The 13,589-nt window shown below is 38.5% G+C and overlaps 1 protein-coding gene across 5 annotated transcripts in view; it reads left to right on the forward strand.

The window, feature by feature from the left end:
- Positions 1 to 13,589, forward strand: part of Ppp2r2b (protein phosphatase 2 regulatory subunit Bbeta) — a 419,132-nt gene that overhangs the window by 161,784 nt on the left and 243,759 nt on the right. Inside the window, exon 2 of one of the 5 annotated variants that reach the window (XM_090331279.1) lies at positions 5,244 to 5,326. The exons of the other annotated variants lie outside the window; for them this stretch is intronic. Within the exon in view, the coding sequence (XP_090187405.1) occupies positions 5,290 to 5,326 (37 nt within the window). The 5' untranslated portion in view covers positions 5,244 to 5,289. The remainder of the gene's footprint in view (positions 1 to 5,243; positions 5,327 to 13,589) is intronic. 5 annotated transcript variants of the gene reach the window in all.

The following is a 13,589-nucleotide window of genomic DNA, read 5'->3' on the forward strand; positions in this document are numbered from 1 at the left end:
TTTTTCCAACAGGATTTGATGGGGTTTATGCTGTGTGTGTGTGTGTGTGTGTGTGTGTGTGTGTGTGTGTGTAAAACATTACATTTGTCCTCTTGTTTCATTCTTTAACCAGTTGGTAAAATTCACTGACCAATTGAAACCTCACTTGTGTTCTAAGAGTTGGTGTATTATGCCACCAATAATAAAACATATGCAAAACATGCTCAACATTGGTTATGAAGGAGAGGGGATAAGTAAACCTATTTAGATCTATGATTAAACTACATATAGTATGACTCCTCTTACAAAAACTTGTGTGTGTACCTAAAGAATTCTAAGGAGGGCTATCAAAATATCAATGACGATTCAGAGTGAAGAACTTTTAAGTAATTTGCATTTTACCCTCTTATTTCTTATAATGCCAAACAGTTGTGAATGCACGTATACATTGTTCACATAAGAAAAAAATAAAGCTGTCATTATATTGAAAAACAATTTATAAAGTGTCATCTATGTGTTTCTGGATATCAATGTAATACATATTCCAAGTTCTTACACTTATTCAAATAAAAATCATCTTGATTTCTTGAACAGTATTAATCAAGAGGGGTTAGCACTGTTAAATTCTGTAGCAAGAATCCTTTTCAAGGTCTCTCATCCTGAGGACTCGGTAAAAGGTTTGTCAGTGAGCTGGGCATTAGGTTCAGGTATCCCTGGGTCTTGTCTCTTGGCTGAAACAAGGTAAGATGATATCTCTGACCTCAGCCATTCTTTCCACAAGGGGGCTGGGAAACGTCTGGATGAGTCAGTGAAAATCAATTGCAATGACAGAAAACCTATCTGGAAAAAAAACAAAACAAAACAGTAAAGGCTGTCCAAGAGCCAGTGGTCACAGCCAGCCCCTCTGTACAGGAGCGATCTCACAGTCTGTGTTTTAGACAGAGGAGGTGGTTTTAGTTACCATGAAGGAATTTCTAGCATATATTGCCAGCACGGATTGTAAAAATGTTTCATCAGTGGATTAGTGACAACCACACTCACTGGAGAGGTCTGTACATGGGACAAGCTGATAGGACAGTGTACTGCAGTGTGACTGTTCATCACCCATCTGTGGGCATCTTCTACCAGAAAAAAAGTGAGTGAGAACACACTGCCATCTACTTGTGAGATGATCTTGGCTTTAGAAAGTGTATGGTGTGTTTAATGTCTGAGAAGCCCCGCTTGATTTCATGCATTCTGTTTCTAGAATACCCAAAATTAGCCTTGGGTAGTATGAATTAGAGCCAGGGCCAAAGGTTGAATGGTTAATCATGTAGTTTTCTTGTCTCACAACTACTGACTTCAGAGAATGAAAGTGGATTTCCATAGGCCCAAGGAAAACTTACACTTAGATAAGCATTGTTTGGGGATCTACAACATATTGTAAGAAAAGAGCCAGAATGGAACTGTTATACCCCAAAGCCATTTTAACTCATTGAATAACATGAAGGAAAAGCATAGGTCACGATAAATGTAAAGCCATTGAAGAAATTGTTCCCTTGGTTTTTAATGTCTTTTGTTCTTTTATTGCTTGGTCAGATTCCTCCAATAATAAAAATCAGTTAGTAATATGAAATAGCATCTTTTCTCTAACTCTCCAAAGTGAATTTCTGTTACATACATAAAAATAACCTTCATGCTACCTCCTTTTCATGGCAGACCTCATCTTTGCATAAGACAGATTCTGCTCTTTAGGGCAGACCAGCAAAGAAGAATAACTTGACACCTAGAAATCGAATAGGAACCCAAAGTCACTTATGGAAAAATAACACTGAGAGCTCTTGATTGAGTTACCGAATGCCTATGTCTTGTTAATGGACATGGTAGTATGGTGATGTTCCTTGCTGCTTTTCAAAGAAAGATGTCTCTGGCCATTCCATATGGACAAGAACTAATCTGCTATTTGCCAAGTTTATAGAGCAGGCCACTGGAAATGAATTCCTTTGAATCATCAACACAACTTCGTGGTCATCCAGATGTTTTGATTCTGCTGGTAACAGCCAAGTTCAAAGAATCCTCTCCCTTTTACCTTTTAAATTAGTCTGTTAGTAAACCACCTTGGCTACAGGGATTGCTATCAGATGGCCACATTGGGGGCACAGAAAGAGACATGTGAAACAGTAAAGCTGTCTTATTCTTGCAGAGGGCTTTTAAATTTCTGCAGAATATTTCTCATCTCTAACCTACTACACACAACACATACGAATGCAAAATTTTACTTATGCTCATTTTCTTAAGGAGGAAACAGATGCCTTGTAGTTAATCATCTTCCTATAATCACGTATTTAGTTGTGGAGGAAAGAGGGCCTAAAAAAAAAGAGAACTTTCCATGATATTAGCGTATGAAACTACTTTGTACTGAACACTCAACCTGAGAGAAGGTAAACATTTGGGAGAAAAAGCTAATTCTTGTTAAATCTGTATAAGCTATTGATCATCGACATCCTTTCCTCAAAGTTCTTTGGGTGAATCTATTCCCCATTAGTTTGCTTTGGTTTGAAACCCTGGGTTCTATCTTCACCATACCTCTAAACACATACTATGTTTTCTTCCTCCATCTCCCCTGCTCCTTTTCCTACTCTCTTGTGAGCACTGCTCTACTCTCTATACTGTGTGTGTGTGTGTGTGTGTGTGTGTGTGTGTGTGTGTGTGTGTGTGTGTTGGTACTGGGACTTGATCTCAGGTCCTCAGCACCAGCTCAAGGCTTTACCACGTGAGCAACTGCTCCACTTGCAGCTTTTTGGTGGTTAATTGGAGATCAGAATCTCACAAACTTTTCTGCCTGGACTGGCTTCAAACTGTGATCCTTAGATTTCAGTCTTCTGAGTACGGTTGTGAGACATCAGGACCCAGCTTCTAGTTTCTACTTCAACTTTTTTTTTAAGCTTCCACCTATGAGTATTTGTCTTTCTGTGCATGGATTTAACCCTTTGATTGTTGGGTATGAAATGAGCTTCACTTCTAAGATCATTTTTTGTTCCTGTTGCTAAATAGAAGAGTATTGGGGGCCCCAATTCTAGCCAGTGGCACAATCCTCAAAGACCTAAACGTTGATGATTCTAAATGTGAATCTGGTTGGTGAGCATATTTCTATTTCATGGCAGTATATGGCACCCAAATTTCTACCCACAGGTATCTTGGAACAAAAGTAAGAAAATAGTAAGAAAGACAAAGGATTGATTATCACTAACACCATTCTTGTCCCCAGAACCATAATTAAGGGCACCATTTACTAAGAGTATTTACCCACTGTATCTTTATGAGCATCTTTCACTCCACCATGTAATCAGTGAAGTTTTTAATAAGAACCTGGGTGTATTATTTCAATCCTGAACTGTAAAACTGAGACAATAATAATGACTTCCTTCTGTGGTTATTGTGAGGATCAAATGAAACAAAATTTGCACATGGTTTGTTCAGACCCTGACATGGATTGAACATTCAATAAATGACTTATTGGTCATTTTTAGTAACTTCTAGAGGGTTAAATTCCAGTTTTTAAAACTATTATTTGCACTAGACCACAGTGCTTCTACCTTTTCAATTCCTGGCTCCAGTATTATTCAAAAAAATATACTTAGCTTGGGTAAGAGTACAGACCCTGAAGGTGACTGGTTTGTATCTTGACTCCATCAGTCAGTAATTTTATGTCCTTGGACAAATTATTTCACCATTGTAAACTCAGGTGTCCCATCTCAAAGATGTGGATAACAATGCTTAATTTCTTAAGGTTCTCCTTTAATAAGGTTTTTCATAAGGTTATTCTCAAGGTAATTTCATGAGCATTAAATACAACAGGGCATGTAATATTCTCAGGGCAGCCCCATGTATACAGTATGAAGTATTTGCTAAATAATATTAGGCTTTATTTTCATTAATATTAGTACAGTTGAAAGTTATTTTTACTATGTAAAACAATGTATGGTGATGCCCCAAGCTAAATCATTGATGATCTAGTATTGATTTAGACTGGTAGCGATTTAATTTCTTTTCTATTTCTTTTTTTTCTTTTTCTTCTGGTTCAGGGGCTTGGAATTAGGGCCTGGGTGCTGTCCCTGAACTTTTGTGCTCAAGGCTATTGCTATTGCTCTACCACTTGAGCCAGAGCTCCAGCTTTTTTCACAGATTGTAGGAAATGAGAGTCTCATGGACTTTCCTCCCTATGCTGGCTTCAAAAATCCTTAGATCTCAGTCTCTTGAGTAGCTAGGATTACAGGCATGAGCCATCAGTGCTCAGCTCATTTCTTTTATATAATAAATATAATCTCCTTGGTCAAAATTCTGGGAGACTCTAAACCAATTACTGCCTTTTCTAAATATGAAATGAAACACTGAGGAGGAAAAAAAACTCATTATTTACGCTAGGCATCACCACTAGGACAGATTTTTAAGTTACTAGCTTATAGATATTTAAAAGATAATAATACATTTTAAGCCTAGCTTTTCGTGTTAGTTGATATGTTGTGGCTTCCTACTGAAGACTACGAGTGCTTTGTTTTAAATGATTCTTATTAGCATACGTTCATTTTCATAATTCCATAGACCTAAACATGGTACTTTGAACAAGTCCATCCCCTATTGTTTTGTTTTTGCTTTTCCATCATTGTCTTTAGTAATTAATTGGTCTTTTCCTACTTTAACCCTAGCCTACCTGTGAACACTTCCAGGAAAAGGGAGCTGACCAGTGGGAGACCCACTCCTGTCCCTGAACCAGAAAGATTCACTCTAAAAAGCTTAGCACCTTGCCCACAAGGACTCCTCTAGCTCTAGCTAGGTTAAGAATCCTCACACGCTGCAGCTTCCTTCCACGTAGTCCCCACGTGGCTGCAGCAATTGTTTTCAATCTTCAGCGTGCATTGAAGTCACCTGCAGTGCCTGTTACATATGGATAGTTAGGCTCCACCCCTACCAATTCCCATATGAAGGTCAGAGGGCCTGCGTGCTTTCCTGGGCTTCACAGTGTCACTGGAATGCTGCTGCTGCTGCTGCTGCCGCCGCTGCCACTGCCTCTGCGGGTCTAAAGGCAGCTTCCCACCCCCACCTTGAAGCCACTGCCCCCTAAAAGGCAGTCCCAGAAACTGAAGCACAGAGATTTTGTAGAACTGTGTCATCTATGACAGGCTAGGATGGGAACGATGGAGAATTTTAACTGCACCCATATGTTGCCAGAATTGGGAGAACTTCTCCTTCCTGGTGTCTGGATCTGAACCCCATGTTTGTCACAGGAACCAAGGGCGAACCCAACACAGAATAGCCGCACAATAATGAAGCATGAATTGTCCAGATGAAAGCACCTGTGGAAATGAAGGTATCCGTATCATAATTTTTACTTCTTGGTAAACTAGCAGGAAGGGTGGGGAACAACTCTGAAATCCAAGTAAATTCAGATTTTGGGAAAGGTTATTATATGTAAGACATAGTCGGAGTGACAGTTTTAAGAACAAATTTTGACCGGGTGTACATGGAGGTGGTATGCTTTGATTTTTTAAAATATTTTTCCAGAAGAGAATTGAGTGCTGTCTAGATAAGAGCCTAGTTTATTGTTGATAGTTATACTGAACAGGTAATGAGCAAGACAGATACATTGTTTGAACAAGGAAAAGAGTTATGAGTTGAGGAGATTGAGAGACAATATGGTCATTTTATATAATAAAGTCTGACAAAATGTGTAATTGTTAATGAGAAGGTAGACTTAGAACCAACATACAGGAGGAAAACAAGTTCTGCACACCTGAATTAAATGCAGACATCATGGCACCTGAGCTCTGAGGTGTGGAGACCTGGGCTAGTTTATTCACTTCTTGAAACCACATGAAACTTTCACGTTTGACAGTCCTTGGGGTCCTGGAAAATGAGATTAAAGGCAAAATCACGAATTGCATTGATGTGAGGAAGGGAAGCATCAGAGATTGTCCTTTTGATGTGGTGTTTGCAACAGAGCTTGATAGAGGCTGAGACAGCTCAAGAAGTTTGACATTCACAGAAGAGCTACCTTGAAGAGATAGAAACGCGAAAGCAAAACTCTCCAATAAATATTATATGGCAAATGAAATCTCAAAGGTTGGTCCAAGGCCAAAAATGAAATGAAACAGAGTGCATGTGTGTGTATGCATATTCACATGTCTCTGTGTACATGGATTTACATCTACTTTCCATGAGTATGGACAAAGAATCATGTCAGGCACTGGTCTATGTCACCTTAGCTTTATATATTTATGGAGGCTTCATGCAGATTTTGTCTTCCTCCCTCCTTCCCATCCTCTTTTTTTCCTTTCTTCTCTCTCTTTCTCACCTTCCTTCTCTTCCTCCCTCCCTCCCTTTTTTCCTTCTTTTCTTTCCATATATTTTTATTGTGATTAATAGAAGGGTTACATTATATTATTTTCCTTCTTTGCAATGCTGGGGATAAAAAACAGGTCCTTGCATATGCTGAGCAGATGCTCTGCCACTGGACTACAATCCCAGCCCCAATGATATTTCTTAAGGTGATTTTAAGTGAGACCAGGGCTTGCTTTCAATGAATGCTAAGGGTATGCGTGATGGTAGGTGTAGTTCAGCTCATCTAGTGACCTATTTTTATAATGGCTTCTTGTGTATTGTATTCTGATGTGCCCTTTAGATCTCTATCCACCGCTGACATTTTAATTCATTCCAATGTATTGAGAGGGTTTGAGTTTTACTTGATTTGTTCTTGATGGTGTTGCTGTAGAGACAAAACTGGGAACACTTAGAATGAATTTCCAAACTGGAAGTGTTTTGCTTGGCTTTAGAATCAAAATTACCAAGAGCACAAAATCTACAAGTGAGATAGCTAAGAGGGAGAACTTGATGAGCTTGTGAGGTGGCAAAGATCAACACCTGTTTTTTTTCTAGTACTTCATTAAATTCAAATATATCTGGGAAACCCAGTGCCCTTTTAAATGAAAATGTATTGTGCATAGTTTGGAAGCAAAGGTAACAAATATAATAATGGTGTGTGAGTTATAATAAAACGGAAACTTACTTCAACAGTGTCTTTTCACAAGTATAGCTACTTTTCTTCCAATGGAGCCCTCCAAAAGTTTGATGAAGATTGTCTTGAATTGCCAACATGGATTAAGATTACTTAGTAGCCAGATACCATGCTAATCCATATATGGCTAGCTCTGATTTTCTAAAAATTCACTTTCAGGAGAAATAGTAATTTGATTTGAAATAGAAGTGAGCTAGAAAGAGCCTGGCATTTATCCTATATTATTGAGAACCTACTGACATGATAGTTCATATTTATGGAGCCCTTACTATGTACCATACAGTTACTCAATATTTACCACATGCTGAGGCTCAGCAATCACTATGTGTATTTTATAGATGGAAAATTGACACTTGGGAAGGTTGTCACTTGTCCAGGTTTCTAGGGAAACAAGCCAGGATTTGGAAATTGACCAAGTTTTATTTTTTTTTGCCAGTCTTGGGGTGTGAACTCAGAGCCTAGGCACTTTCCTTGAGGTCCTTTTTGCTGAAAGCTAGCACTCTACCACTTGAGCCACAGCACCACTTGTAGCATTTTCTATGTATGTGGTATTAAGGAATTGAACCCAGGGCTTTATGCATACTAGGCAAGCACTCTACCACTGGGCCATGCTTCCTGCCCAACCAGTTTGATTTTAAACCAGCTTTTATTTTTATTTTTTGCCACTGCTGGATCATTTCACAGTCTAACTCTTTCAACAGGCAAAGTTAAAGACAAACAACATAAGCGATTTGAGAAGTACCTTTAAACGACTTGAAATTCTACATTGTCTACATACATTATGCCTGTCGAATGGAGGTGTGGGTCTTTGTTTGGGTAGCTAGCCCAATATAGTTAGTGCAGTGCTACATAGCTTTTCTGACTAGAAACTCCTAATTTGGTGGTCTTAGCATGTTCATAGTCCAAGTGGTATTCCCTAGGAAAACTTTTCTTCGAGGCAAGTGAGCATTAGATGTGAAGTACATAGATTACTCCCCAGTCTGATCAGACATTTCTGAAATTGTTAATCACTCCAGGCAATCTGTACTACTAAGCACTAAATAGAATGGATGCTTGGTGATTGTTCAACTCTTTTTTTTTTTTTAAAAGAAATTTAGTTTCATCAATTGTCTTGTATATTTTGATAAGTAGCAGTACCAGCTTTCATTTGTAATACAGTTTGTGGCTTTGGAAGAAAGGGATTCTGTGATTGTTGAAGTGAACTGTGTTATACATGCAAAGAGAAAATAAAATATTAAAACATATTTTCTAAATAAAAAAAAGAATTTTAGTTTCTAAATATAGATAATCCAGAGTCTCAGGCATTTTTGAATTCTGGATTACCCAGTTAATGTGCATGCCCATGGACTCACATGTGTGTGTATATGTGTGGGTGTGTTCGTGTGTTTAGCACATCAGTAGGCTCTCCCTGTCAATTGTGTATTTCTGATAATCCTCAGCTTGCTTCCTGCATTTATCAGAGCCTTAATCAGCCATTGTGAAGCTAGGATTTTCTATAGTAGGAATTACTAAGACTCTTTCAAGAGATCACACAATTTTTTGGCACAAACAGCAAGTCTTCACTCTAGAGGGAATGGCTGCTGGTACAGCAGGTGACACAACAATGAACCACACAATGAACTGGTGTGCATCATAGTTCAATTCAAGAGGCTACTTGTTAAAAATCTTGCTTGACATCAGATAAGGGGGCTTTCCCTTTGCAAACTTGAATGAGCTAGTGTGAAAGGCAAGACTGTAATTCAGATATGCAGTGAAATACAAACAGTTTCATTTATTAATGGTCACTATTGACCTGTAATTGAGCTGTAATTTGTTAGGTTTAAAACAAAAGTACAACTTGATTTTGCTCAGAAGTACAAAGGATGGACATATGAGTCTTTTTTTTGTATACCTTAGATACTCTTGGATAGACTGTTCTTTTGGGATATTCTAGCTGGAGCAGTAATCCTGAGCTGTGACTCTTTGGGGGCAGGCAGGGGTAATTCTCAAGAATTCTCCAGCTACTTGGTCCCTCTGACAAGCCTTCAGTCTTAGTCGAAGGGGGATGAGAAGATTGCTCATGGAGCCCTTTATCTGGTTTTTCTTCTTCCTAATCAAGCAACTGTAGGTTTAATTTTCTCCTTTACCTTGCCTTAATACTTCAGCTAATTTTCTTGAATTATCAACTATTTGCAATTATTTAATACGTCATTATTTTGGGCCAGTGAAACTCTAAATGCTGGCTTTAGCCTCAGTGTTTACTATGATTATCAGTGAATCTTCATCTACCCATTCTTTGCAAAATTTATAATCTCTGCATTGGTATATTTTAAGGTCTTATGTGTTCTTTGTATTATCACCAAAACCAACGAAAACTAATTTCTTGGCAAGAATCAAATCCTCTGTCGATTTATGTTTAGAAAACAAAACACTCCAATCCTTCAGGGATGCATCTAATCTCACCCAAGAAGTTTATTATAGTGATTGAGGAAAACCTATGCTTTGCCTACTTAGTTACTTAATTTGAGAAAGTAAATACATTTAAATCCTAACAAGCTATGACATTAGAACATAAAATCCTCTTTTGTTTCATCGAGCAAAAAGAAAGCACTAATGTCCTTGGTATCCTGTGTGAATAGGGTTATGGGCTATGCCAATGAGGCCTTTGGATCAGGTGAGAGCTTCCTGCAGCATGAAATGCCCTTTTACAGACCACCGTCTCTTTGTCAGCATGAATGACTGGCATGGAACAGTTCTATGTATTAGCAGCGTGGCTTTCTCTATGTGAAGATAAGCTCCAGTCTCTTTTGCTCTGTATTTCCTGTCCTACCATGATGCCAATGAATAAGATGATTAGAGCGTTCAAATCAACAGTAGTACTTGGAAGATCGTAAGTAAAGCACACATTACATAATGCCAATGATCGTAAGGGGTAGGTCTTGCTAACTGATCAGCATCTTACGTGATCCCTTCAGGGTAGAATCTTTTTCATGTTCTCTTAGTTCATGTCTACATAATAACTCATTGCAACATATTAGTGACCTATCTAATAAATAAGTCTCGTTGTTTCTTTGGAAACTATCAAAGCCTAGCAGTGAGGATTCTTCCATTCATCTCTATGGTAACCAATCATATCTCTGGTGTGAAGTGACACATCTTTCAGTTTCCTGAAGGGAAAAAGCGCTCCTGCTCAAGAAGCCTTGATAATCCTGTGGGTGGGTGCCATGCTTATTTTTCATTTTTTTCAATAGATAATTAGGCATTTACTATATATCAGGCAGGGAGTTAGGTGCTAGAATTATGGTGTGACAAAACCCTCTGAGGAAAGACATTCATCAAAGAATAACAAAGGGAGGTTTGGCTCAAGTTGTAGAGTGCCAGACTTGAGCAAAAGAGTAAAGGGACAGCACCTACGCCCTAAGTTTAAGCCAGTGCCAACACACACACACACACACACACACACACACACACACGGATTATTCAGGCTTCAATACAAACAACATTGGAATAATTGAACCTACTTTTTAAAGGAAATCACAAAAGAATAGATGAGAAAGGGTAACTGAAGGGGTGAATATGATCAATGTATACCATATACCTGTAAGGAAATAACACCGCGAGCCCTACACATAATACGCTTAACATTAACTAATAAAAACATCAGCGGAAACTTCAGATCAATAGTGAAAAGAAAAAAGGAGAATAGATTGGAAAAGGTGTGGAGACATGTAATTTGTTCATTGTTCACTGACACAGCTGTATATAATGTATTCTTAGGTGATGATGGAGTCTCTTCTAAAGCATGTGCCTTTGTAAGAGATTCAAGATGAGCTCCTGTATTTAGACCTCTTTCACATTTACTGTGTCATACACACACTTATCCAGACATAAATTAGCATCATTAATGCCGAGTGTCATGTTAAAGCCCAGCAGTTGCCTCACTTAGCACCTTCGTCTTTGTACTTTACCCTCTGCCTTCAAAGCTTGATCCCAGCTCCTATTTTCCCTCCCAGAAATGTGAGATTGGGTTTTCTGCTGTACTATCAGACTAGTCCTCCACTTAAAGTCTAATCTGCTATGGCTTTGTGCCTGATTGTCAGGAACTTGGAAAATGTATTAAGATATGGGACAGTGCAAAGGCTCTGTTTTGACAATGATTATGCTTATTATCTATTTTAATAAATGTAAATTGCTGTGGAGAAACAAGTCATTTTATGCCACTTGAATCCTTTGAGGGAAGCCTGAACCTTTCTGCATGGCTTAGACCTATTACTGTCATTTTCCCTTCACTGAGTTGCATGAAAACACATAAATGAGATCCTCTGTGAATGCACCCTCCGGTACTGTTACCTAATGGAAGTTGTTGTGATATCATACTTCCAGAAATCACACATTTTGTAATATTTGCAAATCTGAGATCTGAGATTGTGGGGTAAACTAAATCTCAAGTCAACTTGGATGTGCCCAGAACTGTGCTTGGGCTTTGTTCCAACTATCAAAAGCTCACAATTTCATCCTTAGTCTTAGGGTAGGGACTTACAGATGACCCTGAGAAGATGAATTGTAGTTGAAGGCATTGTGTTATGTGATTACACAGAGAAACATTGTATGCTTATACATGGATTGTACACACGTGTGTATTGTGGGACAGCTGAGGGCACGGATGTGACACCCCAGCATGCACAGTTAAACGCCCAGACTTCCATGTCTAAAACCATTGTCCAGTAAAAGGAACCAACAGTCCCTGCAAGCTGAAGTCTCTTGTTGTTCTGGAACAAGAAAATGAAATGAGCCTGGAGCCTCATAATTACAAAATGAGGAAACCTTGTGAGGGAAACAAGAACTGAGTTTGACAGTATCATCATGAAAAGACACAGGAGCCAATTAAAAGAACCCAAGGCCAAAATAGAGCAGATTGAACAATAAAATAAGTAGCATTAGAATGTTTCCCAAAATACGAAACAAATATCCATAATCATATATGTACATATTTAAATAATAAACTTACATGGGATGTTTTTCCTCCCTCACAAAAATTGTGAACTTTGCAGCTTGGGGAAGTGACCTAGGAAAAGGGAGAAAAATGAGGCAGGGAATAACAATGTTTGACAGCAAATATACTCATTACCTTACATATGTAGTTGTAACCCCTCTATGCATCACCTTGGCAATAGAATAAAATTAAAAATAATGTGAATAGGGATGCTAGCAGCATAAAATTCCGAAGTTATTGTGTAAGTGACACAACCTAAGAGCACAGTGAATGGGTTCATCTCACATTCCTAAAGTGTAGGCAAGTAGTTATACAAAGAGGTTTCCATTCAGCATTTTGGTTTTTGAATGCAATGCATCTTGATCAATGTCACTGCTTTCACCATTCGTCGGACTATGTAAGAGTGCAGAAGGGAGAAAGTTTAGAATGAAAAGATCTGACTAGTAGTACATCAGCCAGTTGATCAAGGTCATGAGCATAAGTCATGTTGACAGTAGGTCCCTTTGATTGGTAGCTTTGTGGTCTTGAATCATGACAAAATCAAGTCAATCCAAAGAGAGGCATCAGACACCATAGCTGACTGGCAATCCTCAAAGCTGTCAAGATCAAAAGTAAGGAAAGTCGAAGACTCTCATAGCCAAGAGAACCTTAGGAGACATGAGAAGTATACTATAAATGCGATTCTAGAAGAGATAAAAGGACATTAGATTAAAAAAAAACTAAACTGAGTAGACGACGAGTCTCAACACTGTATCAACCACTGATTGGTTAATTAATTATAATATAACCTATGTACACAGTTACATGAGATGGCCATGCCTGAAAAAAAAAACTACAAGTACATAAGAATTCTTTCATACCTCCTAAGAATTTTTATGATTTTTTTCTGTCAGTCTCAAACCTATCATAAAAGAAATATGTTAGTAAAGTAAACCAAAGAATAAGAAGTGAGGGGCTGCACTGAGAAGTCAGTAAGTAGATAATAGTAGTGTGAATGAAAGAAAGCAGTACAGAGTATTCGGGGCACCTAATGGGGCTTTCGGATCCTGTTTGTGCAACTGTGAGAAGCTTACTGTTGCTGCTTTGTTTTCCTGTTTGTAAGATGATGATAGAACCTACCACAAGTCAATTCAGACTGTGAAGTCAAACCTCAGGAGTGCAAAGCTGAGTGCAAAGCTCTGGTCATCGGTTGCTATAGCAAAAAGAATAATGCTAAACTCAGAAAACTGCTGAAGACTGGAGTGATATATGTGAAGGGCTAAGAGCAAACCTGAGCATCTAGTACTTAGATAAATATGAGCTTTAACCACCGCTGTTGTCCTTTGTTATCTCATCTTCCTCCTCCTCTTTGTGCTGGTCATGGAGCTTGAACTCAGGGCCTGAGCTAATTTGCTCAAGGCTAATGTTCTACCACTTGAGCCATAGTTCCACTTGCAGCTTTGTGATGATTAATTAAGAGATAATCTCACAGGTATTCCTGTTAGGTGTTGGCTTTGAACCACGATCCTCATATGTCAGCCTTCTGAGTAGCTAGCATTACAGTGTGAGCCACCAATCTCCAGCTAGCACTACATACCATATTCTTAC

This window comes from Megascapheus bottae, chromosome 4 (assembly GCF_031878675.1).
Source record: "Megascapheus bottae isolate mThoBot1 chromosome 4, mThoBot2.hap1, whole genome shotgun sequence".
Taxonomy (NCBI): Eukaryota; Metazoa; Chordata; class Mammalia; order Rodentia; family Geomyidae; genus Megascapheus; species Megascapheus bottae.